General features: G+C 39.1%; 1 protein-coding gene across 2 annotated transcripts in view; it reads left to right on the top strand.

Annotated features, from left to right (window-relative positions):
* mrps27 (mitochondrial ribosomal protein S27) overlaps positions 1-25,490 on the top strand; it is a 100,805-nt gene extending 75,315 nt beyond the window's left edge. The window contains exons 10-11 of one of the 2 annotated variants that reach the window (XM_087999991.1): positions 7,866-8,027; positions 20,584-25,490. In XM_087999991.1, coding sequence (XP_087856117.1) covers positions 7,866-8,027; positions 20,584-20,823 — 402 coding nt within the window. In that variant the 3' untranslated portion in view covers positions 20,824-25,490. The remainder of the gene's footprint in view (positions 1-7,865; positions 8,028-20,583) is intronic. The other variant, XM_087999993.1, reaches the window with a different exon arrangement.
* The last annotated feature ends 1,785 nt before the right edge of the window (positions 25,491-27,275 follow it).

Genomic DNA, 27,275 nt, shown 5'->3' with positions numbered 1-27,275 from the left:
GAGGATAGTAAAAGTTTTTTTAGGTATGTGAAAGGCAAAAAAATGGTTAAGACTAAAATTGGGCCCTTGAAGACAGAAACAGGGGAATATATTACGGGGAACAAAGAAATGGCAGAAGAATTGAATTGGTACTTCAGATCTGTGTTCACTGGGGAAGACACAAGCAATCTCCCTGAGGTAACAGTGGCTGAAGGACCTGAACTGAAGGGAATTTATATTTGCCAGGAATTGGTGTTGGAGAGACTGTTAGGTCTGAAGGTTGATAAGTCCGTGGGGGCTGATGGTCTACATCCCAGGGTACTGAAGAGGTAGCTCGAGAAATCGTGGATGCAAAGGTGATTATTTGCCAGAGTTCGATAGATTCGGGATCAGTTCCTGCGGATTGGAGGGTGGCTAATGTTATACCACTTTTTAAGAAAGGTGGGAGAGAGAAAGCAGGAAATTATAGACCAGTTAGTCTGACCTCAGTGGTGGGAAAGATGCTGGAGTCTATTATAAAGGATGAAATTACGACACATCTGGATAGTAGTAACAGGATAGGTCAGAGTCAGCATGGATTTATGAAGGGGAAATCATGCTTGACTAATCTTCTGGAATTCTTTGAGGATGTAACTCTGAAGATGGACGAGGGAGATCCAGTAGATGTAGTGTACCTGGACTTTCAGAAAGCTTTTGATAAAGTCCCATATAGGATGTTAGTGAGCAAAATTAGGGTGCATGGTATTGGGGGCAAAGTACTAACTTGGATTGAAAGTTGGTTGGCTGATAGGAAACAAAGAGTAGTGATAAACGGCTCCATTTTGGAATGGTAGGCAATGACCAGTGGGGTACCGCAGGGATCAGTGCTGGGGCGGCAGCTTTTTACAATATATATTAATGATATAGAAGATAGTATTAGTAATAACATGAGCAAATTTGCTGATGATACAAAGCTGGGTGGCAGGGTGAAATGTGATGAGGATGTTAGGAGATTACAGGGTGACCTGGACAAGTTAGGTGAGTGGTCAGATGCAGTTTAATGTGGATAAATTTATGGTTATCCACTTTGGTGGCAAGAACAGGAAGGCAGATTACTATCTAAATGGAATCAATTTAGGTAAAGGGCAGTACAGAGAGATCTGGGTGTTCTTGTACACCAGTCAATGAAGGTAAGCATGCAGGTGCAGCAGTTAGTGAAGAAGGCTAATAGCATGCTGGCCTTTGTAACAAGAGGGATTGAGTATTGAAGCAAAGAGGCTCTTCTGCAGCTGTACAGGGCCCTGGTGAGACCGCACCTGGAGTACTGTGTGCAGTTGTGGTCTCCAACTTTGAGGAAAGACATTCTGGCTATTGAGGGAGTGCAGCGTAGGTTCACGAGGTCAATTCCTGGAATGGCGGGATTACCTTACACTGAAAGACTGGAGCGACTGTGCTTGTATACCCTTGAGTTTAGAAGACTGAGAGGGGATCTGATTGAAACATATAAGATCATTAAAGGATTGGACAATCTGGAGGCAGGAAACATGTTTCCGCTGATGGGTGAGTGCCGAACCAGAGGACACAACTTAAAAATACGGGGTAGACCACTTAGGACAGAGATGAGGAGAAACTTCTTCACCCAGAGTGGTGGCTGTGTGGAATGCTCTGCCCCAGAGGGCAGTGGAAGTCCAGTCTCTGGATTCATTTAAGAAAGAGTTGGATGAGCTCTCAAGGATTGTGGAATCAAGGGTTATGGAGATAAGGCAGGAACAGGATACTGATTAAGGATGATCAGCCATGATCATATTGAATGGTGGTGCAGGCTCGAAGGGCAGAATGGCCTACTCATGCACATATTGTCTATTGAAAGATTAATTTGTGCTAGCTAAATCTTGGTTTAGCTTTACTGTTTTACTTGCATCAAGAATGCAGGCTGAGGACTTTATTTAGCTACTCAAGCTTCTTTTGCGTTTTAGTTCAATCATAGTTGGTCTCCAGCCTGACTTCATTTGGTGGCCTTTTTACCATAGCCTTAATACCCTCAGTTACCAAACATCAATCAAACTCGGATGTAAAATCAACAATTCACAGAAGAACATTCCAACCTTCTTTCATTCTTTGTGTTTAGAAGTATGTAACCTCAGTCCTTTTTTTTATTTCTCCCTCCTGTTTTATTTTTTGTTTTCCTTCACCTGTAATGCTAAATGGTCACATCTTAGCCTACTTTCTTCCCTTTTGTTTGCGATTGGACTGTTATTAATACTATTTTTCCAAACCAGCCTACCAAGTATTTAATTTGCCCTTTGTGCTCTCATTTTATGCTTTCCATCAGTTACTTTTGTATCTGCAGACGGTCAGATTTATTCATTATAATTCTTAAAAGTTCCACATTTTGGTTTAATTTAATATTTGAGCTTCTATCTAAATCCAAGCATAATTATTAATTTGGGGGTTTGAGAACATAAATCAGAAGTAAAGGGTAATTAAATGCTTTTAACTTCCTGGTTGTTGTGATTAATTACTTCACTGTGATTGCCTGCTGCAATGAAGCGATCCCCTTGACTAGGTGCCAGAATTAAACTGATGTCAGGAAAGGAAAGAATCAAACCACAGCAATTACTCAATCTTTGGGCAACTTCCTAAGAGTTGAGCAGTGGTGCAGTTGGATTGCTGCTGACTCCAAAATCTAATGAATTACTTTTAAAGTGAACTGTTATGTTTCATATCTCTTTGTAATAAATGAAAATACTGATTAATTTTACAAATGGATAGTCCTTTATGTATCTCTGGAAAGTCTTCCATGGTCCTGTGCAAATTAACGCCTGGCAAGACTTGTAAGTTTCGTGATTATAATTCCAGCTCCTGCGGCAAACTAACTTGAAACCTGGAATTATTCCTTTCTTTAGAAATGATTGGAGCTTGAAAATTAACAAAGGAGGTGAATAAAGAGCTCCTCATTTAAACACCTATCCCACCATACATCTTGGAAATGAAGCTTAGATTGGTGACAGAGAATCTTATGCTTAGCACATAACAAAAATGTCATCATGACATTGTAGTTACACAGAGTGACATTTATTGAAGGGAAGCCCTTATCATATTGATTGACACTGGTGAAGTACTCTTGTGGATTCATTCTGTGTTCTTGCCAGACATTGCTTCTTGGTTTGATTTTGGGCCAATGAGCTATCCTGTTATTCTATCTGCTTTCACCCTGTTTTGAAGTGAAGTATTTTCTTGACTCATTTTAAGCAAATTTGAAAGTGTCTACAGACTTTTATTTCCTACGATGTAAAGCTGCAGCACGCTAAGTTCTTTGAATTGTGCTACTTGCATCTTGCAGGTAGTAATGGTAAGGAATAGATTAAGAGTTATTTCGCACTCTGCTTCTTTTTTTCTGAGCATCTTTCAAACAGACACAAGATGATAGTATTGGCAAGTCTGTCACATGAAACAGATTGTACACATTTGCTAAACAGATTAATTTTCATGCAAAGAGCAGGGGCAATCTAGTCCAAAATCTTTGGAGTTTAGGTTGGTGTTAAAATTAAATACCGAAACTGAAAGATACATGCTAGTCAAGGTGTTAAGAAAGCAAGGTGGTAGGTGAAGTTAAGATGCAAATCATTTGTGATCATATTGAGTTGGGAAGCAGGTTTGTAGGACTTAATTATCACCTTATATTCCTGAGTTTCCCATTTGCGCACAAAATATTGACTTTGGAGGTTTGATCCTGGCAATGGGAATTGTGGAATAATCAGAATAAGTTATAACATGGTGTGGTGTGCTATTTTTGATGCTTATAACTTTGTGTTTGAATTTTGCAGTCAAAAATGTAAGAACTTCTTAGGTCCATTGGCTGGACGACCATTTATTTACCTTGAGAAGGTGTAGATGAGCTGCCTGCTTGAACAGCCACAGTCCATTTGTTGTAGGTAGATCCACGTTCAAGGATGGAGTTCCAGGATTTTGACCTGGCAACAGTGAAGAAACAGCAACATATTTCTAAGTTAGGATGGTGAGTAGCTTAGAGGGGATCTTGCAAGTGGGGATGTTCCCATGTATCTGATGCTGTTGTCCTTCTAGGTGGCAGTAGTCAGAAGTGGTAACGGATTTGGAACGTGCTATTAAGAACCTTTACTGAGTTATTGGAGTGCATTTTGTAGATAGTACATGCTGTCATCACTGTTATTATCGTTCAACAGTAATGGAGGGAGTGAATGTTTGTGTATGTAGCGCATTCAAATAAGGCTGCTTTTTCATGGATAGTGTCAAGCTTCTTGGGTGATGTTGGAGTAACAGTTTTGCAGCGAAGTGGGAAATGTTCCATCAGACTCCTGACTTATGCCTTGTAGATCATAGACAGGGTTTGGCAATCAGTTCTAGATTTTAAAAAAAAATTTAGTATTGTCCATCTACTGTGATGCAATTCAAGCCCAGTTCCACAGAGCTTTATCTAGGTCTCTGGCTTAATGATCCAGCGACATCCTTTTCAAAACTGGAAGCGACCAAGGTGAAACATAGAAGGAGGTGAAGCAAAGGCACAGGATTAGAAGAACCTGGCAGTTAACATAAACGTGAATCAAAAAATCTTCCATGGACATGTAAAGTAAGGAGAGGAAGAGTAAAGTGAGTACTGAGCTAATTACAGACCTTAAAAGGTCTGTATGTAGCGAAGAAGGAACATACTGGAACACTACATGAGTGCTTTGCATAGATCTTTAATTATGATGAAGATTTCTCCAAGTTATGGTTAAAACAAAGGCATTTGAGACACTGAATGGCTAAAGATTTATAAAGAGGAGGGATTAAATAAACTGGCTACTTAAAGTTGATAAATCACCATTGGTGGCAAATGGGTGTATAATGTGGGGAAGTCTGTAGTTATTCACTTTGGTAGTAAGTGGTCAGAAGTGAAATGTTTGCTGATGATTGCACAGTGTTCAGCACTATTCATGACTCGTCAGATACTGAAACAGTCCAAGTTTGAATGCAGCAAGATCTGGGCAATATGTAGACTTGAGCTGACAAGTGGCAAGCAGCATTTGCACTGCACAAGTGTCAGGCAGTAAGAGACGATATAACCAAAGCCCCTTGACATTCAGTGGTGTTACCATCATTGAATCCCCCATAATCAACATCCTAAGGGTTACCATTGACCAGAAACTCAGCTGGACTTGCCACATAAGCACAATGAATGCAAAAGCAGATCAGAGGCTAGGAATACATGGCAAGTAACTCATCTCCTGACTGCCCCACTTGCCTGGATGAATGTAGCTCCAACAACACCCAAGAAGCTTGACACCATCCAGCAGAAAGCAGCCTAACTCAACAAACATCCACTACCTCCACCGCCGAGGCTCAGTAGCAGCAGTGTTTCAGCGCTGCAGAAGTTCACCAGAGATCCTTAGACAGGACTTCCTAAACCCATGACTATTTCTAACGAGGAGCTCAAAGGTAGCTGATGCATGGGAACACCACCATCTGCAAGTTCCTCTCTAAGTTACTCACCATCCTGACTTGGAAATGTATTGCTGTTCCTTCACTCTTGCTGTCAAAATCCTGGAATTCCCTCCCTAACGAAAATGTGGGTCAGCCTACAGCATATGGACCGTAGCAGTTCAAGAAGGCAGCTCACCACCACCACCCTCCTAAGGGCAACTAGGGACAGACAAATGCTGACCAGCCAGCAGTACCCACGTCCTCGAAGTGAATTTTAAAAATTCAGGATAGAAGAGCACAACTTTCTTTAAAATGCATGGAACTTGCAAGCGTTCATTTTCAAAGTGACTAGTGTGGAATTGAAGGTTTTTTGAATTCACTCATGGGATGTTGGCACCACTGGCTAAACAAGCATTTATTGACCATTCCTAGTTGCCCATAAGAATGTAGTGGTGAGCTGAATTCAGAAAGTTAGCCTGCAGGTACGGCAGACAATTAGGAAAGCAAGAAACATGTCGGTGTTCAGTGCAAAGGATTTGAGGACAAGAATAAACAATTTTGCCAGATTGCCAAAGCTACTGCTCTACCTGGGACTCAGTTGTAGTAGGAGACTCTTGAACTCAGAGGAAATACTTTGAGTGTCTTCAAAGCATCACAAGGTCATGGGATGATTCATAGGAGTCCTAGCTTGTGACTGACCAAAATTGAGAATATTTATCCAGAAAGGTAACAAATACATTGAGAGACTTTGTGGGAAACATGCAGTGGCAAAGTCAAGGCATTGGATGAAGAGAGCAAAATGCCAAACTACCCATTTATACAACTCTTCAAGTACCATAAGCCTTGTATGTCCATCTGCCAACTAGAGCAAATGGACTTATTAGCAATCTTAGAGCTCATGAGTCCAGAAAGAGAGAGATAACACCCGAAATACTATATGTAGGTTTCGTTTCCATATTTAAGGGAGGATACACTTGTCTTGGAGGCAGCCCAACATATATTCATTGGATTTGTTTCAGTGATGGGAGGGTTTCTATACATTGTGCATTGACCTTAAACTGTCTGCAATACAATAGAAGAATGAGTGGCGATCTTATTGAAACATACAACTCTCTGAAGGGGAGCACTCAGGCTCTTTCCCTTGGTTGGGAAATCTGCAACATGGGGGTACAAGTTAAGGGATTGATCAATTCGGACTGAGATAAATAGAAGTTTCTTCATTCACAGGATTGAGAGTCTTTGGAGCTATTTATCGCAGAGGGTTGAAAGATATCGGGAGTATTGACGAATGTGGAGTTGAGTTTAATATCAGGCTAGCCATTATCTTGTTGAATAGTACAGTAGGCTATAAGCAGTGAATGGCCTATTCTAGTTCCTTGTTCCTTTTTCTTATGTTCATATGTTGTGCATCGTCCATCAAAGGATATAATGAAGGCTGGTAAAGGGCAATCTTTCAGAGGATCAAGGAATATGGAGCGCAGGTAGGAAAGTGGAGTTGAGCAGGCCTCCTCCTACTCCTACTTCTCACATTCTTGCGTGTTTTGTTTTGCTAATGTATTTTTGCAGCCTGACAAAATGCTTTTCAGTTCTTTCCAAAATACAGTCTCATGAGTCTTACTCCATGGCATTTTCATGCATGCAAAAGACTGCTGACAATGTACCTGCAACATTAACTCTGTTTCTCTCTCCACTCAGTCCTTCTAGCACTTGGTTTTTTTTTTGTTGTTTTGGAGAGACCACGGTTGTTTTCTTTTGGAACAGGAAGCTCAAGGGAAATTGCGTAAAGTTATGGGGAGGCTGAAACAGTGTGTATATTTTGCAGAGAGGTTAATCAAAAGGATAGAGATTTAAAGGAAATAACAAAGATTGGGAGACCTGTCAAGAAGACGTTTGGCCCAGAGGGTGACGGGGTCTGGAACTCATACATAAAGTGTGGTTGAGGTGATAAAGCTGACTGTTTTATTTTAAAAATTCCTTGATAAGTACTTGCAATGCCATAACCTACAAAGCAATAGACCAAGAGCTGGGAAGTGGGATCAGGCAGAATCGACATGATGGGTCATACGATGATCTCCAAGGCTTTAAATATTCTGTTTCTATTCTCAATACCAAGAGAATTTTGTTGTTTCTAATTCATATTAATGATCTGGATTCAAAAAAACCAATCTGGAGATTAGTGGGACCAGAACAATTAGCTCAATGAGAACCAGTTTAAGATATCTAAGTGGGCAGAATATTGAGAGATGAAATTTAACATGTACGTTGCAAAATGAAACAGACTGTACATGTACTCCATGACTGTTGTTGACATAATTAAAGCTGAACTTAAAAATGATCGTAGGTTCCTGGTTAACTAAGGAGTCATAGTAAATCAGGGCACTGGAGCATAGTCTCCAAAACACCAGCCACAAATGCTGATTTATTAGCTGGTGAAATCACTGGAGATTGCTGCTCATTTTCTACAGGTGGATGCCATGGCAACCATATTGGAGATGGCAGCATCTGAGACCAGTGAATCCATGGCAACAGATGAATCACAGGAAACAAAACAAGATGCTGCATTTGAAGATGACGAAGATGATGAAAATGAGAAATCAAAACTTACAGATTACCTCAACAAATTTAAGGTACTCATTCCATCAATGTTCTTTCTATTTTGTGTTTATTGAAAGTCAACTGAACTGAAATAGTCTTAAAACCAATTATATCAAGAAACACTTGTGCAAAATGGCATTGCAAAAATGTCCCAGGAGAGTCTGAGATCACTGTTTCACTAAATGTTCCTTCCCAGTATCCCCTAATGTATTATTTGATGTCAGAATCTAATCTCAGACCTTTCTCAATTAGGCATTTATTACTGGCAACTAAAGAAAATTTTGTTTTACTTTAGTTTTTTTTAAGCAACTCTTCCAACATATTTTACATTTACCCTTAAATGCTTAATTTTGAAATTTTTCCATACAACAAATTAAAGCAGTTGTATTTCCATCACATTTATTAGATAAACATAGGGTTAACTATGAAGAGACTGGGGGCATTCTAGCGAAGTTTGCCGATGATACAAAGTTAGGTGGACAGGCAGGTAGTACTGAGGAAGTGGGGAGGCTGCAGAAGGATCTAGACAGTTTGGAAGAGTGGTCCAGGAAATGGCTGATGGAATTCAATGTGAGCAAATGCTAGGTCTTGCACTTTGGAAAAAAGAATACAAGCATACAAACAGTGAGAAAATTCTCCATGGGGTTTCGGAAATGGCCCATTGACTCGCGCACGTGTTAGACTCCTTGGTCCGTGTTTCAAGACGGGTCGGGTGGGTTACCGACATCGCCGCAGACCTCTGGCGCCAGCTCGGCGTGGCTCGACCCGACTCGGCGGCAGGACGCGGTTGGGGCGCACTGAGGACAGTACACCCCAGTCGACAGACCCACCGGGAGCACGGCGAGCCCGCTCGCCACACGCGGTTCCACGTACACCCCGAGCCAAAGTACAGAGGGATCTGGGAGTGCTAGTTGAGGATTCTCTAAAGGTTGAGTCCGTGATTAAGAAAGCAAATACAATGTTGTCAATTATCTCAAGAGGGTTGGAATGTAAAAGCACTGTTGTGCTACTGAGACTTAATAAAGCTCTGGTTAGGCCCCATTTGGAGTACTGTGTCCAGTTTTGGTCCCCACACCTCAGGAAGGACATACTGGCACTGGAGTGTGTCCAGCGGAGATTCACATGGATGATCCCTGGAATGGTAGGTCTAACATATGAGGAACGGCTAAGGATCCTGGGATTGTATTCATTGGAGTTTAGAAGATTAAGGGGAGATCTAATAGAAACTTACAAGATAATACATGGCTTGGAGAGGGTGGACGCTAGGAAATTGCTTCCGTTAGGCGAGGAGACTAGGACAAAGTGAGGTCTGCAGATGCTGGAGATCAAAGTTGAAACTTTATTGCTGGAACAGCACAGCAGGTCAGGCAGCATCCAGGGAACAGGAGATTCGACGTTTCGGGCACAGGCCCTTCTTCAGGAATGAGCAGAGAGACTAGGACCCATGGACACAGCCTTAGAATTAGAAGGGATAAATTCAGAACAGAAATGCGGAGACATTTCTTCAGCCAGAGAGTGGTGGGCCTGTGTTATTCATTGCCACAGAGTGCAGTGGAGGCTGGGACGCTAAATGTCTTCAAAGCAGAAATTGATAAATTCTTGATGTCACAAGGAATTAAAGGCTACAGGGAGATTGCGGGTAAGTGGAGTTGAAATGCCCATCAGCCATGATTGAATGGCGGAGTGGACTCGATGGGCCGAATAGCCTTACTTCCGCTCCTATGTCTTATGGTCTTAACTCATCTTTTGTTGAAAAAGTAGTTTGGATGGATGTGACTGGTAAGGATTTTTTTTGTGTGTGATCAATAGCATCAGTGTTCATTACAAAACAACCATTCAGTACCTTGACCTTGATTCAAATGGGAAATAGTATGTTGACAAGCAAATCAAGATTCAAGGCAGTGCACTCTATCTCTATAGGGATGTGCCACATGTCACTAGAGATTTTTTTGGCCTAGCAACAATGACAATTCTGCTATTTTGACATGCTGTATTGAGCTATTTCTAACTTGCCAAATTTACTTGCCCCCTTTTATTTCTTGCTCTTTCAAAACAATTAGCTAGTGCCTTAGAGCAGATGGGCCAATGCGCTGACGAGTGGCAGATGGAGTTTGGTTTAGATAAGTGTGATGTGCTGCATTTTGGAAAGACAAATCAGAGCAGTTCTTATACACTTAATGGTAAGGTCCTGGGAAGTGTTGCTGAACAAAGAGACCTTGGAGTGCAGGTCCATCATTCCTTGGAGGTGGAGTGACAGGTAGAATAGGATTGTGAAAAAGGCTTTTGGTATGCTTTCCTTTATTGGTCAGAGCATTGAGTACAGGAGTTGGGAGGTCATGTTGTGGCTATTCAGGACATTGGTTAGGCCACTTTTGGAATATTGTGTGCAATTCTGGTTTCCTCCTATCAGAAGGATGTTGGTGAAACTTGAAAGAGTCCAGAAAAGATTTACAAGGATGTTGCCAGGGTTGGAGGATTTGAGCTACAGGGAGAGGCTGCACAGGCTGGGGCTGTTTTCCCTGTAGTCTCGGAAGCTGAGGGGTGACCTTATAGAGGTTTATAAAAGAGACAAGGTATTTTCCCTGGGGTCGGGAGTCCAGAACTAGAAGACATAGGTTTATGTTGAGAGGGGAAATATTTAAAGGGGACCTAAGGGGCATAGTTTTCACACAGTGGGTGGTGCATGTATTGAAGGAGTTACCAAAGGAAATGGTGGAGGCTGGTACAATTAGAACATTTAAAAGGCATCTGAATGGGTATATAGATAGGAAGGGTTTATGGATCGAGTAGTGGCAATGGGACTAGATTAGGTTAGGATAACTGGTCGACATGGATGAATTGAACCGAAGGGTCTGTTTCTATGCTGTACATCCTTATGATTCTATAACTAAAATGCTTTGGCAGTGCCGTGTACTTCATTCAGGGTCATGGATGTACCGCCCCTTTGGTCCCTTTTAAATCTTTCCCCTCTCATCTTAAGCCTCTGACAGCCCTACCCTGGGGAAAAGACCTTGACTATTCACCCTATCCATATCTCTCATGATCTTACAAATTTCTGTAAGGTCACCCAGCCGCTGACACTTCAAAGAAAATGGCCCCAATGTATTCAGCCTCTCCCTACAGCTTGAACTCTCCAATCCTTAAAATTCTTGTAAATCTTTTCTGAACCCTTTGAAGTTTTCCAAAAGTGGCCTAACCAATGTACTGTATAGCTGCAACATGAACTCCTAACTCCTATACTCAGTGCAGTGACCAATAAAGGCAAGTGTACCAAATGCCTTCTTCACTACCATGTCTACCTGTGACTTTTTGATGTTGTGTTGAGACTTAATTGTAAAGCAAAATATCATTAAGTACCACAGGCTGAGAAATTGAATTTAATCAATGAAGAAACAAGTTTGGAACATATGAACATGAGTAGGCCATTTAACCCCGCGAACCCGATCCACCATTCAGTGGTATCAAAGCTGAACATGGCCTAACTCCATTTCCTTTCCTTTGGTCCATACCCTGTAATACTTTCACTTAATTTTATCTTTGTGATAATTTTTTTTATTAACAACGGATCCTGCATTCACTGCCATTTATGGAAGAGAGTTCCAAATCACCTTTTGTGTGTTGAAGTGCTTCCTAATATGTCCCTTAGTTACAGAATCCCAAACCAGTGGAAATAGGTTATCTTTATTTGGCCTATTTATTCCTATTAATATCTTGAAGACTTTGATAAGGTAACCCCATTAATATTCTCAATTCTACAGAAAACAGGCCTAATTTGTAAAATGTCCCCATATAATTTAACTCCTGAAGTCCAGGTATCTTTCTTGTAAACCTATGCTGTACTCCCTCCAAGGCTAATGTATCCTTCCTAAGACGTAGTGCCCAGATAAATCAGTATTTTATATAACTACACAGTAACTTCTGCTTTCAGTGCTCTCGAAATAATAGCCAACATTCCACTAGCCTTCTTGATTACTTTCTGTATCTGTTTGTGGTATTCTATGATCTGTGCACCTGAACCCTTACATGTGTTTGGATATCCATTGTATTTAACTTTATATCATCTGGAAAATACAATGATCTAGCCTTTTAAGATTCAAAATGGATAACTTCATGCTCACTTGCATTGAACTCCATCTATCACAGTTTTGCCCAGATCAATATCCCTTTGTAATTCTATGCTATCGTTTGCAGTCTCTAACTGCCACCTTACTTTGTCATCAGCAAATTTGTGTATTTGACTTTCCATGCCATTATCCAAGTCATTAGTAAATAATTGGGAATAAAAGTGAGTAATTGAGGCTGTAAGACATATTCTTATGGGATACCACTGGTCACATCTTGTCAATTTGAGTACCTACTCATTATCCCTACTTTCTGTCACCTGCTATTCAACCAATTTCCCTGCCAGGTCAGTAAGTTAGTCGAAAAGTATGGTGCTGGAAAAGCACAGCTAGTCCGAGGGGCAGGAGAGTCGACATTTTGAGCATAAGCTCTTCATCAGGAATCATGCTCGAAACATCGACTTTCCTGCTCCTCAGATGCTGCCTGACCGGCTGTGCTTTCCAGCCCCACACCTTTCGACTGTGATCTCCAGGATCTGCGGTCCTTATTTTCTCCTAGGTCAGGATCTTACCCTTTATTCCATGGGTTTCTACCTTAGTTAACACTCTCTTATGAGGATTTTATCAAATACCTTCTGGAAGTCCATATAAGTAACATCCATCGCCATTCCCAACATATTGCTCCTGACTATCTGCTTTCCCTTTATGTAACTATAACATTTATTCTTATTGATTTTAGTGACCTTGGCAAATTTCCATTCATAATCCCTTATAGTAGCGCTTCTAAGCTGTTTTGTGGCCCTTTGCTGGCCCTTGTATCTTTCCCATTCATCAGGATCTTTTTTTTTGCATTTTTGTAAACATTTTGTTGTTTTATATTGTTCCTTCTCTCTCTAATTGTTCATGGCTATTTCTCTGTGAATGGAGTTCTTGCCTCTCATATATACTTGTTTTGTAATGTGTTAAGTGTTTCTTCAAACATCCTCTGCTATTCTTCAGTTGTTTTACCCGTTTATTAACTTTGTAGGCTAGTATGTTGTTGCAGACAGTATAAAATAAGAGCATACACAGCATATTCAGAAAAGTGAATGTGAAAGATCAGTGGTTTGGGCTGCCTAGAAAGTTGAATATTGTAATATTTTGTCATTGCTCAGGCTTGTTTACATTTAACCTTGTTAGAATGTGATATTTTAGGAATTTACTTTATTCTCAAAATTTTAGATGATGACTGATAATGTTATGTGATGGAATCTATATTATTAATTGGGAACTTGGATTCTAAAATAGAGATAAATGTTTTTTTTTCCTGTGTTGTGAAGGTCTGATCTGTTCTTTTAAAAGGCACAGAAAACGATTTAGCCGAGTGAGCTAAATACAGCCTTTTTGAGAAAGCATTTGATTTAAGCTCCACGACTAACAGGCCACCTGCTAAGATATTTGCTGCTTATTGTTGATGTGAGTTTTTAATGATCAGGGACCAGAAGAAAAGATCAATTCTCGCAGCAGGATATTTTTTAGTTCTGGCAGTTTCCAGGCTATCAGAGCTGAAAAGCAGTCTTAAATTGTTTTAGCACTTCAAAGTACTTAAAGGTTTAGAAAATTCATTAACCTAGAGAGACATGGAGAGAATCATATCTGGTGAATTGGCAGAAAGTTACTAAAAGGAAACATTTGTGATTTTGTCAAATGATTAAGAAATTTTATTGTGAAGATGAGGGTAATCATCTGGATGTTGATTGTCTAAACAGAATGTTGCTGTGAAAAAGAGTTGAATCTTACATTTCGCTATTTCTGATAAGATAATTTGAAATTATCTTATATAAAGCTCTTTTGTTTTAATTTTCTTTTGTGCCATGAACTTTTGTTCTGTTGGAAGAAGTACAATGGCAGCTTCCTGTGAACATAGAGTCATAGAGATGTACAGCATGGAAACAGACCCTTCGGTCCAACTCGTCCATGCCATCCAGATATCCCAACCCAATCCACTCCCACCTGCCAGCACCCGGCCCATATCCCTCCTAACCCTTCCTATTCATATACCCATCCAAATGCCTCTGAAATGTTGCAATAGTTCCAGCCTCCACCACTTCCTCTGGCAGCTCATTCCATACACGTACCACCCTCTACGTGAAAAAGTTGCCCCTTAGGTCTCTTTATATTTTTCCTCTCTCACCCTAAACTTATGCCCTCTAGTTCTGGACTCCCCGATCCCAGAGAAAAGACTTTGTCTATTTATCCTATCCATTCTCATCATAATTTTGTAAACCTATATAAGGTCATCCCTGTTCAACGACTGATCACCTCAATAACTAAATTGCAAAAATAAAATTTATGGTCCATCAAGCCAGGCTTCACTGGAATCATTTGTTCAGTATTACCAACAGCTGGGATGCTAACAAAGCAGAGACTGTGGTGGAATTGAATCCATTCAATTTAAGAGGGATCTGTGAATCCTTAAAGGATCAAGGACATAGAAATGCTGGCCATAGAAACAGTAGAGTCGTTGTGAGGTTTGTTACAAAGGTTGTAATTTAAAAATCGATTTGACTGTTGAGACCTTTTCGGGTTAGATGACATAATAATCACAAGAGAAATTCCATTTTTTTCAAAGACTGCTTGTCGTAATTTATGATGTGGAGGAGCCGGTGTTGGACCGGGATGGACAAAGTTAAAAATCACACAACACCAGGTTATAGTTCAACAGGTTTATTTGGAAACACTAGCTTTCGGAGTGCTGCTCCTTCATCGGGTGGTTGCAAAGCAGGACCATAAGACACAGAATGTATAGCAAAAGATCTATCATTTCAGTTGCATAACATTGTAATCTTTTGTTATAAATTCTGTGTCTTATAGTTCTGCTTCACAAAGACCTGAAGAAAGATCAGCGCTCCGAAAGCTAGTGCTTCCAAATAAACCTGTTGGACTATAACCTGGTGTTATATGATTTTTAACTTTGTCATAATTTGTGGCACTGTTTTCACTACTGGTTTTAAGTACGATGTATTGATGCTAATATGTATGACTTTCTATCATGGTATCAAGTTGAAGGAACCAAACCTTCAATTATCTCAAGACCAAGAAGATGTTTAATTTTTTTGCCTGTTGAACAGATGAATTCTCGATGGAATGACAAGGAGCCTCCAACTTAGGCTAATAACTGCTACTAATCACTTGGGACAATATTTTTCTTTTTTTAAAAGAATAATTATTATGCCACTAGGTGTTTGTTTTTCTCCAAAGTTGCTCCAAAGATTATTGAAAAATTAAGTCAAATAGTGGATTTCTATTTAGTAAGGGAACACCTTTAGTAAAAGAGTATCTTCCAAATACTGATTGCTATACAAAAGATATAGGCAGCAGCTAGATTAAACACCACTCCCTTCTTAATATAAATAGAGGCGTGTACGTGTACACATTTGTAGACATACAATAAATTCTATTACAGATAGTTCTATACGCATCAAATTAATTCATAATTTACAAAACGCTTAACAGTTTTTGAGCTGCTTTTTGCTTTCAAGAGTTAAAGTTTTAGTCTTAATTAGCTTCTTACTTAAAGAATGTGACAACTCCAAAGTGTGATCACAACAGTGGTCAAAGTGAATAGCACAATCTCATATAATGGAAAGGAGAAATGGTTTGTAGGAATTAGGTTCAGATTTTGGAAAGGTTCAGGTTGAAAGTTGAGGGTGAAGATCAGCAATGAATTGTGGGAACCTCTGTGCAGATTTTGCTTTATAATTAATATCCCTGTTAGTACAGAGCAACTCCTAAATCTACAACATTGGTTTCACACATGTGCCGCAAGATCCTCTTGGTGAGAATCACACAATTATATTGCACAGAAGGAGCCAATTTCACCTGTGATATCTTCGGTAGCTGATGAAAAGAACTGTACAATCACTCCCACACACCTAATCTTCTCCTCGTGTTCTCCAAATTCACTTCTTTCCAGTAGATATCCAATTCACTTTTAAAAGATTTTACTGAACTTTCTGTCAGTACATAACTCTAAGGCAGAATGTCCAATTCCTATTAACTACTGCAAAATAAAATCTACTCATAGAGTCATAATTACATAGCATGGAAACTGATCCTTTGCACCATCTTGTCCACACCAACCAGACATCCTAAACTGATCGAGTCCCATTTGCCAGGATTTGGCCCATATCCCTCTTAAACCCTTCCTATTCAGATGCCTTTTAAATGTTATCATTGTTCCCTCCTGCACCACCTCCTCTAGCAGTTCATTCCATAAATGCAGCACCCTCTACGTGAAAAAGTTGCCCTTCAGGTCCCTTTTAAATCTTTCCCCCTCACCCTCAAGCTGTACCCCTAGTTTGGACTCCTCTGCCTGGGGAAAAAGACCTTGGCTATTCACCCTGTCCATGCCCCTCTTAATTTTGTAAACATCTATAAGGTCACCCCTGAGCCTCCTACACCCTGAAGAAAATGCCCTAGCCCTTTAAGCCTCTCCCTATTGCTCAAATCCTCCAATTCCTTCAACATCCTTTTAAATCTTGATATCTTTTATAATTGCTCACAGTACTCCAGATGAGGGATTGCCACACCCTGTACAGTTTCAGTAAAATTTCCTTACTCTTATGCTTCAACTCCCTTGAAATAAGAGCCAATGTTCCACTAGTCCTCCTGATTACCTGCTGCACCTGTGTGCTAGCTTTCTGTATTTCATGTACAAGTATCCCCAAGTCCCTTTGTGTTGCAGCTTATTAGAGCTTTTCTTCATTTAAATAATACTTTGTAGTTTTGTTCTCCTTTCCAAAATTAACAACTTTGCACTTTTCCACATTAAACTCCATTTGCTAACATTTTGCCCACTTACTCAATCTATCAATACCTCACCGTAAACTGGATCCCTCTTACAAATTGCCTCTCCACCCATATTTGTGTCATCTGGAAATTTGGCTATCCATGTGCTTCCTTCCTCCAAGTCCTTAATATATAATTTTAAACACTTGCAGTCCCAGCAGCTCACCTCTGCCTTTTGGCCTCTTCTAATGTTCTAAGGTAAACTGCCTAAGTTTTACTCATCTCAACCTTCCTGAAATCTTTCATTCTCGGCACCATTTTAGAAAATCCCCTATGGTTATTGACTCTCCTGGCACTGGAAACAGTTTCTCCTTATTTACTTTTTCAAACCTCCTCAAATCTTTGATCTCCTCTGCTGAATCCTCCATTAATTTTCTTTGCTCTGATGACATCATACAAACATAAGAAATAGGAATAAAAATAGACCAGTCAGCCCCTCAATCACTTAATATGAATATGCTGATCCATTTGTGTTTCAAATTCCTCAATCCCATCTTCCCCAATAACCCTTGATTCATTGTTTAACAAGAGTCTGTCCACCTCCGTGTGAAAAACATTCAGTGACCCAGCCTCCATCACTTCCTGAGGCACAGAGTTCAAAACTTTGAGGAGAAAGTGAGGTCTGCAGATGCTGGAGATCAGAGCTGAAATAGTGTTGCTGGAAAGAGCTTATGCCCGAAACGTCGATTCTCCTGTTCCCTGGATGCTGCCTGACATGCTGTGCTTTTCCAGCATCACATTTTCAGCACAGAGTTCAAAAGTCCAGAACCAAAAAGGTCTTCCCCTCATCTCTGTCAGATGACTCCAAATTTTAAGAACAGTGCCCCCCCCCGCAGTCGTGAACTGAACCACAAGAGTAATAGGGTCATACAGCATGGAAATAGACCCTTCGGCCCAACCAGTCCATGCCAAACATAATCCCAAACTAAACTAATCCCACCTGCCTGCTCCTGGCCCATATCCCTCCAAACCTCTCCTATTCATGTACTTATCCAAATGTCTTTTAAACATTGTCACTGTACCCTCATCCACCGCTTCCTCAAGAAGTTCATTCCACATATGAACCATTCTCTGTTTAAAAAAAAAGTTGCCCCTTACCTTTTTAAATCTTTCACCTCTCACCTTAGAAATATTACCCCCTAGTCATGAAATCCCCCATCCTAGGGAAAATACACCTACCATTAACCCCTATCTAGACCCTTCATGATTTTATAAACCTGTTTAAGGTCACCTCTGAACCTCATTCCTTGTTGAAACCATTCAGGATCTTACACACTTCAAACAAGTCACTTATCACTTTTCCAAATTCCAGTGGAAGCAAGTCCAGGTTGTCCAACCTATCATCATAAGATAACTTGCTCATTCCAGGTATCGGTTTAATACCACTTTGCTGAACCACCTCCGATGCATTCTATCTTTCCTTAAGTAAGGAGTTTAAAATGACATGCGGTATCCGAGATGTGATCTCACCAATGCCCTTTATAACTAAAGCATAATATCCTAACTTTTCTGTTTGATTCCTCTTGTTATAAAGGAGAAGTTCAAGTAGATTCTGGTAGAACTCCTTTGCACCCTCTCCAAAGCTTCATCTTGCTTCCTAACGTATTCTGCCCAGATTAGGCCATATTCTCTCACTCTGATTGGTGTATTTGGTAGTTTTCCCTGATTCCCATTTCACTGTTTGCATGTTTCTGCCCTTCTTAAAGAGTCTTGAATCATCAGTTCTGATGACAGATGAAAGTTGTTAAAACTGTGATGGGAGGAATGTGCTGTTAATGAAGTCCCACTGAGCCCAAGTCACACTGTTTAAATTCAGTCAACTATCCAGAAAGAAGAGACTTCCAACAGACTTCTTCAAAAATCTCAAAATAATCCATTTATTATAACACAAAGTGAGTCTTTAAAACAAATGTCAAATTGACTAATATCCAAGGTACAATCCAGAATTAGAACTATATCTCCTTTTATTTCCAAATTCTCTTTCACACACAGGTACAAAGGAGGCTGCAGAAATTATACTTTCCAAAAAAAATTCCACAGGAAAAATATTCCCCTTATTGGCCGATGGTCTGTAAAATAAAGGAGATTGATAAATCCATACACTTCACCGTGCTTCTTGTTGACAAAATGAAATTGATGAGACCCTTTACAGCTGTAAGATCTTTCAAACAAAAATATTTTAAACAAAGCTTCAATTCAGTGAGAAATCAAACTGGTTCCTAGTCTTTGCTAAGTGGTCACAGTTCAGTTTCTCATGATTTGCAAAGGCATAAAAATACTGAGGTGTTGACTTCAAGGTTCCCAAATATCAACCTGCAGAAGAGAGGAAGGAAAGAAGTTGCAGTATTACTGCGCCTTACTGCTGCTTCTTTTTTCTTTCTTCTTGACTTCCCAGATGTTTGAATCACAAGTCAAATCCAGCTATGGCTGGTCGACAACTATCAGCACAAATGTCCCATAATCTCTTCCAAAAACAAGTGTTCCAGCAATTAAGGGAAATTAACACTTTTTAATTCCAAAAAGTGTCCAAACAGTTCAATATCTTCCAATTCTCAAGGTGATTTGTAAAGATAAATATGCATTCCCAACAAAACCATCCATCTTTTCACTTGGCAACTGGAATATAATATAGGAAAATGAGGTTGTGCATTTTGGCAGGACAAATTGAAGAGCTGTATTTTATCTACATGGAGAAAGAGTGTTGAAAACCACCCCACAGAGGGATTTGGAATCACAAATAGCTAGTAAACATGTTCCGTGGGTAGTAAGGGAGGGAAATGGAAAGTTGGCTATTAATTCAAAAGGAATGGAAATATAAATGTAGGGAGGTTTTTTTTGCTAAAACTATACAAAGAAACAGTCAAACCACAGCTAGAACCCTGTTTGTGCCCCCTATCCAAGGCAAGATATTACTGGCATTTGGGCATCCAGAGAAGTTTCACTAGGCTGATACCAGATATGGAGGGACTGCCTTCTGTGGAGGAGTGAGGAGTTGGGTTTGTACTCATTGGAATTTAGAAATATGTGAGGTGACCTTATTGAAACATGTAAGCTTCTTTGAGGAGTTGACTTGTCGACTTGTGGGAGAGCCTTGGATCAGTCGGCATAATCTCAAAATAAGAGGTTAGCCACTTAAGACAGAGATGAGGAGGAATTTTTTTTCTGAGTATAGTAAATTTGTGGAATTCTTTACCACAGAGGACTGTTGATGCTAGATTACTAAATATTCTCAAGGCTGAGATAGACAGATTTTCAGTCAGTAAGGGAATTGAAGGTTGTGAAAAAAGCAGGAAAGTGGATTTGGGATCAGCCATGATCTCATTGAATGGTAGAATATGGACTGAATAGCCTAATTTTGTTCCTGTATTTTATAGTCTGATTTATCTGGCACATTTCCTATTTTATTGAAAGTGTGTGGATACTCCCTCCAGAAGTAATGCTTATCTCAGTATTACAGGCAAGTTTTTCTTCATAGTTCTTCGCAGCACCTAGTTCAGCATTTTGATTATCTTGACAGGGACCTGGAGGACAAAGGGTGGATGGATGGCACTGATGCTAAGAACAAATTGTTTTGCACATCACATTCATACACTTCTTTCTGCTTTATTGGTTCCTAATACTGTTTCTATGCATTTGATTGTAAACTGGTGGAAGCTCCTTTCTAGACAGTAACAGGTATCTTGGTTCTCTTTGATAGAAACTTTATGCAGAGCTGGAATCTCTTGGAAAGATTGAAACTGAAAGTCTGGTGACACTGACAGACAAGCTGGTCAAAGAAAATCTCCCATCATCTGAAACTGAAGAAATCCTTAAGTATGAGAAGAAGTTAGAAAAATGGGAAGAAGAACGTGCTTCACTGATTCAGAGAGAAAGAGAGTTGAAGGAGAAGGCTCGCCAAGAGAGAGAAGCCAGACGAGCAGCAAAAGCCGCAACTTAAACCTCGTTATGCTCCATCTTTGGTGCAAGTGATTAGGCTGACCTATTAATTTGATTAAATTGTGCCATTTGCAGTATCTGCATAATTCTTTCATCATTTCCAAAGCGTTAAAGCAATATGAATAATTTGGGTCTTGCTGATCAATGAATTCAAAGTTGTAAATATGCGGTTTTTTTTCCCCTAGCCACTTCAATCTGAACATCTGCATATGGATCATAATATTGTTATTTCACAGTAACCCTAAATCAACATCTAACTATAATGTTTTAATAAAAAGCTAGTTATTTCCAGAAAATACTATTTTGTCATCTATTCTATTAAAGGAGATGGATATTTTGTAAGATTGTTAGAAACAAGTATCAATGCCATTAGGAGAGTATAATCTTCAGAGAAGGTTAGCAGTTGCGATACTATCTCAAGTTGTTTGTATGGCAGTAAAGTCCTCATTATAAAATTGAATTCTGGTGGAAATTTATACAATTAGTAATAAGTTATGATCAGAGAATGATTCACAAAGTGATTTGATCCTTATTCCACTTTTAAAATATTGGTAATTGATGTACTATCTTTTATTTGGTTGCTAAGAGTTTAAAGATAGTTTAAAAAAACCCTTGAGTATGCATTTTTATCTTTGTTAAATCATGCTATGTGCCCAAATCAAGTCTGTTTCAGACCATCACAGACCCATTGATACATCAAACAAGCAAGAAAACTAGCAAACAACAGTCATCAAATAGAAATGCGGGTGTTTAGTTGTTTATTACTGAACACTTTTAAATCATGACTTTTATTTGAAAATTTTTAGAAATCATGGATGATGCATACCATATAAAATTCTGTGTTGCTCCATTTTATGTTCCTGCTCTTAGCTTTGTGCCCAATAACTCTGTTTTAAATTGATAGAAGTATAATATCAAACTAGCAAAACCACTTCTGTGCTTTTCTTTTTTGGAAGACCATCATGTTGTCCTTAAAGGTCATTGAGTGATTTTTTTCATGGAAATTAAAGCTGGAGTAGGTTTTTTTGTTGAAGACAGTGGCTCCTTTTTATGTTCAAATAAGAAATGAAGTGGAAGGGACAAGTCCTACAATACAGGATATGAAGATTGCGAAGAGTAAACTTTAAAATGAGATAAAACCAAAGTATTCGTGCTAAACTGGATTTTGAAAAACTTGATGTTTGTATTAAGAAAATAATCTAGAAGGGTAAGGAATTTCATTATGTTGCTATTCTAGGACAGAATGCATTCTTATCAGAGACTTGAATGGGAGTATTCTTTTAAATTATTCATTCACAAGATGTGGGATTTACCCATATTGCCGTTAACCATATTGCCGTTGGTCTAGAGATACATGTGGCCAGACCGGGTAAGGATGGTATATTCCTTCACTAAAGGACATTAGTGAGTCAGAGGGTTTTTCCCCCAATGATTGACAATGGGTTCATGGGCATTGCCATTCCAGACTTTTATTAAATTTAAATTCCATCATCCACTATGATAAGATTTGAACCCGGATCCTCAGGGCATTACCTGGCTCTGTAGGGTAACAGTTCAACCACAGTCCAAGTAAGCTGTTGCCTCCCCTAGTCCAGCAATGGTAAGACAGAGGATTGGGATTTTTAAAAATTAACAAAAAACAACCAAAAAAAAAGAGAAAATTAACTTGAGTAAACTTGCAAATAATATAAAGGCAGTCAGCAAGAGCTTCTTTAAATATACAAAAAAGAGACATGCAAAAGTGAACTTAGGCCTCATGGAGAATGAGGCTGGGAATATAATAATAGGGAGTCAGGAAATGGCAGAGAAGTTGAATAAATATGTTACATCAGTCTTCACCTTAGAAGACACCAATAGCATCCTAAAATTACTAGTTATTTAAGAGACAAAAAGAGCACAGAAAATAAATACCATAACTATTACTAGAGAAATGATGCTAGGAAACCAATGGGGCTCAAAGACTGATAAATCATCTGGATATGATGGAATGCATCCTAGGATATTAAAGGAACCAGCTACAGAGATGATTTGGAGAGGCTGGTGTTGGACTGGGGTGTACAAAGTTAAAAATCACACGACGCCAGGTTATAGTCCAACAGGTGTAATTGGAAGCACTAGCTTTTGGAGCACTGCTCCTTCATCAGGTTGTGTCCTGATGTTGTGTGATTTTTAACTCGCTACAGAGATGGATGCATTGGTAGTAACCTTCTAGGAATCTTTAGATTCTGGAAGAATCTCAGAATTGGAAAACTGCCAATGTAAAACCTTTGATTAAAAAGAGTCAGCATGGTTTCATAAAGGGGAAATCATGTCTGACAAATTTTATGGGATCTAGTTTTGGAGGTAATAAGCAGGAAAGATTAAGTGGATGCAATTGATGTCATATATTTTGATTTTCAGAAGTCATTTGATAAGGTACCACATGTAGGATAAGAGCTCCTGGTGTTAGAGGTAGTGCATTGGCAGGGATATAGGATTGGCTAACTCGGAGAAGACTGTTGGGATAAGGAGAACATTTTCAAGAAGACAACGTTGAATCGTGTGTTGTAGGGAGCAGCGCTGGGGCCACAATTAATTACAATATATATTAATGACTTGGATGAGAAAAGTTAGTGCATTATCACCAAATTTGTGGATGACACCAAAATAATGGCGGGAATGATAGAGTCTGCAGAACATTGTAGACAGATTAAGTGAAGTGGGCAGAAGCTTGGCAGATGGAATATATTTTGGGAAAATGTGAGGTTATTCACTTCAGCAGGAAGAATGGAAGAATCGAATATTATTTAAATAGACAAAATCTGCAGAAAGCTATAGGACAGAGAAATTTGGGACTCCTTATCCATGAATGAAAAGAAGCTAGTATTCATGAGTATAAAACATTGTTCTATATTTTTGGAAAGAATTATATGGTACTGTGAACTGCTGTTATGAAGCACTAACCTGCTGGTCCAAAAGCCTCACTAATGTTGCCCATAATCATTCAGAAACTAATTGGGAGTTCATTGTGGTTCTAGTCTAGCTACTTGCAAAAACTACTTGCAGTACTAAAGGGATATGCTCATGACTTTCCTATTCCATACAGGGGAAAAGGAAAAGCAACATGCATATTACAGTTTTGTTTCCTTAATCTTTATAATAGTATATTTAATTAAAAGTATTTTTGGTGCAAGAATGAAAGAGAATTGGTGGCTTAACCATGGTTTACAAAAGAAATTAGGGATAGTGTTCGACCCAAAAAGGAGAATAAAATCACCAAAGAAAGCATCAAGTCTGAAAATCGAGAGCATTTTACAATTCAACAAAGAAAACAAATCAAGAGCGTAAGAAGAGAATAAAATTGCAGGGAATATTGAAACTGACAGTAAAAGCCTCTATAAATACGTGAAGAGCAAAGATTTGTAAAGATAAATGCAGGTCCCTTACAGTCAGAAACCAGGGTAATTATAATTGGAAAGAAAGAAATGGTAGAAGAATTGGAACATATTATTTGGTTCTGTCTTCACAAGAGGGCACTGCTAACTTTCCAGACATGTCAGGGAACCAAGGGTCGAGTGAGAAGGAGGAATTGAAGGAAATCAGTATCAACAAGTAAATGGTGCGAGAGAATTAATGGTGTTAAAGTCTGACAAATCTCCAGGGATTAATCACCATTATCCCAAAATAATCTATATCATCGAGTACTAAAAGAAGTTAATTTGTTCTCATCTTCTAAACTTTTATAGACTCTGGAGCAGTTCCTACAGATTGGAGTGTAACACATGTAACAACTCTATTTAAAAAGAGGGGAAGGGAAAAAAAAAGAAATACAGACTGCCTAGTTTAATACCAGTAGTGGGGAAAATGTTGGAGTCTATGATAAAAGATTTGATAACAAAACATTGAGAAAGCATTAACAGATTGGTCAAAGCAGGCACATGTTTATAGAAGCAAATCATGATTCACAAATGGTGTTCCAACTGGTGTTTTTTGAGGATTTAACTAGTAGAATAGATAAGGGAAAACCAATGGGTATGGTGTATTTGGATTTTCAGAAGGATTTCGATAAGATCCTTCATAAGAGGTTAGTAGACAAAATTAAGACATATGGGACACGGGGTAATTTATTGGCATGGAGTGACAATTGGTTGACAGAGAGAAAGTAGAGTGTCGAAATAAATCTGAGTGGCAGGTGGTGACTAGGGAGGTACTGCGAGGATCAGTGCTTGGGCACTAGCTATTCATGATCTGTATCAATGAGCTACACAAGAGAACCAGTAAGTCAGGTTGGGATGTCTGGTCAGTGCAGATGAGTTGGATCGAAGGGTCTATTTCTATGTTATATGACTCTATGACCAAGTGCAATATTTACATTTTTGCTGTCAGCATAAAACTGTGCAGGGTTGTGAGGAGGAAACTTTAATGTGATTTAGATAATTGAGTGAGTGGACAAACATGTTGCAGAAGCTGTACAATGCAGCTAAATGTAAAATTATGCATTTTAGTGTGAAAAATAGAAAGGAAGAATATTCATTAAATGGTGATATATTGGGAAATGTGCAGCTACAAAGGGATCTAGATGTACACCAGTCAATGAAAGTAAACAGGTAGGTGTAGCAACAACTAGGAAGACAAATGTTTTATTGGCCCTGATTGCAAGAGGATTAAAGTTAAAAAGTAGGAATGTCTTAGTGCAGTTATATGGGGCCTTGATGAGGTCACATCTGGAGTATTGTATGCAGCTTTGTTCTCCCACTTAATTAAGGATGTAACTGTCATAGAGTGAGTACAGCGGGGGTTCACTCCACTGAAGTTCCCAGGTTGATCCTGGGAATGGCAGGATAGTCCAATGAGGAGAAATTTGTTGACTGGGCCATTATTCACTAGAGTTTATAAACATGAGAGGGTATCTGATTAAAACATAAAATTCTAAAAGGGCTGTACAGACTAAATACAGGGATGATGTTTTCTCTGCTTGGGGAGTTTAAAACCAGGGGACACAGTCTCAGGATATGGGACTGAGATGAGGAAACATTTCTTTGCTGAAAGGGTAGTGAACCAATGGAATTCCTACTGCAGAAAGCTTGGAGGCCAGGTTACTGAATATATTCAAGAAATAACTTTTTATAAAGATTTTAAAGGCATTAAGGGATAAGGGGGTAAAAACGGGAATATAGCACTGAGATAGACAATCAACCATAATCATATTGAATGGTGCAGCAGGCTCAAAGGGATGAATGGGCTATTCCTGCTCGTAGTTCCTATGTGACTACCATGGTACTAATGCGTTCCAATGTCCATCCTGTGGTACCTGTGTTCACAAACCTCTTATTTTCCTGATTCCTGACATCCACACTCTGACATCTGAGCTAATGATGGTTAGTTCATTCTCAGCAAAGAAAAAATGATTTGTTCACCTTTGAACATAGAGACAACAATGTAAATACAGAAAGAATAAGATTTAAACCATCAATGTTATAAGGAACACAGAATTGACTGTAATGAAATACAACTCTGAAAGAGCAAGAGAGAGTGGAGCATAAGAGAGGTGAGAATAATTTTATAGTACAATAACTATGCAGTCAGAAACATAAGGTGCATCTACTGATGGCCTATATTGCTACTATTCTACTGCAAAATTAATGTAATATTTAATGAATTAAAGAAACAACAGGCTAAATTAAGATTATTCAGATACTGAAATAAACATGGATCAGCAACCTATGGAAATTCAGTGTTTGTAAATGTACTTTACATGTTGTAAATATTTGATTATAGTTTAACCTCAGCTCACTGTTCATACTATCATTTCTTAAGTCAGAAGATTGTGGATATTAGCCTCAGTTGAGGGACATGAGCTAGGCCAACATTTGAGTGCAGTCCTGGTGGAATTCTGCATTACCAAATATATATTTAAAATAAAATGATAAGCTGGGATTCCATCTGCCTATTAAAATATTAAAATGTTACATATCTCTGTTCAAATACAGAAATTCCCCTACTGTCTTCACAAAATGTCTCCCATCAACCAGCACTGCCAATAACATTATTTGATTTGTTTGTTTCATAAACTGTTGAAGGGACTTGCAAGTGCAAATTGCCTTCCATATTTATCCACACAACAGCAATAACAACGCTGAGTCTTTGTGGAAATCTTGTGACTATGATGGGGAACTCTATAGATGCAAGTTACTTTTCTCTTTAACAAGAGGCTGTCAGAAACATACTAAAGCTGAAAGGTCCAGAAGGTAGGAGCAGAATTGCCTGGTTGTTCGGCTTTGCATTAAAATGGCAGTTAGCAATATATATTTCATCTGTTAATGGGGATGAAGGATTGAGCTTATTGATCAACCACTCATATTGAACCTTCTTAACACATCACCCTTTTTTGCTGAAGCCAATGAATTGGAAAATCATGCAGAGTATGATTTGTGTTTTTTCCTTCAAGCCTTAATTATTCCCCACAGCAATGCA

The sequence above is a fragment of the Chiloscyllium plagiosum genome, unplaced genomic scaffold (genome assembly GCF_037043375.1).
Source record: "Chiloscyllium plagiosum isolate Xiang-an unplaced genomic scaffold, Cpla_swu_hap1 HiC_scaffold_2, whole genome shotgun sequence".
NCBI lineage: Eukaryota > Metazoa > Chordata > Chondrichthyes > Orectolobiformes > Hemiscylliidae > Chiloscyllium > Chiloscyllium plagiosum.
Note: the sequence above shows the minus strand (reverse complement) of the source record. Positions and strands in the feature narration are given on the sequence as shown.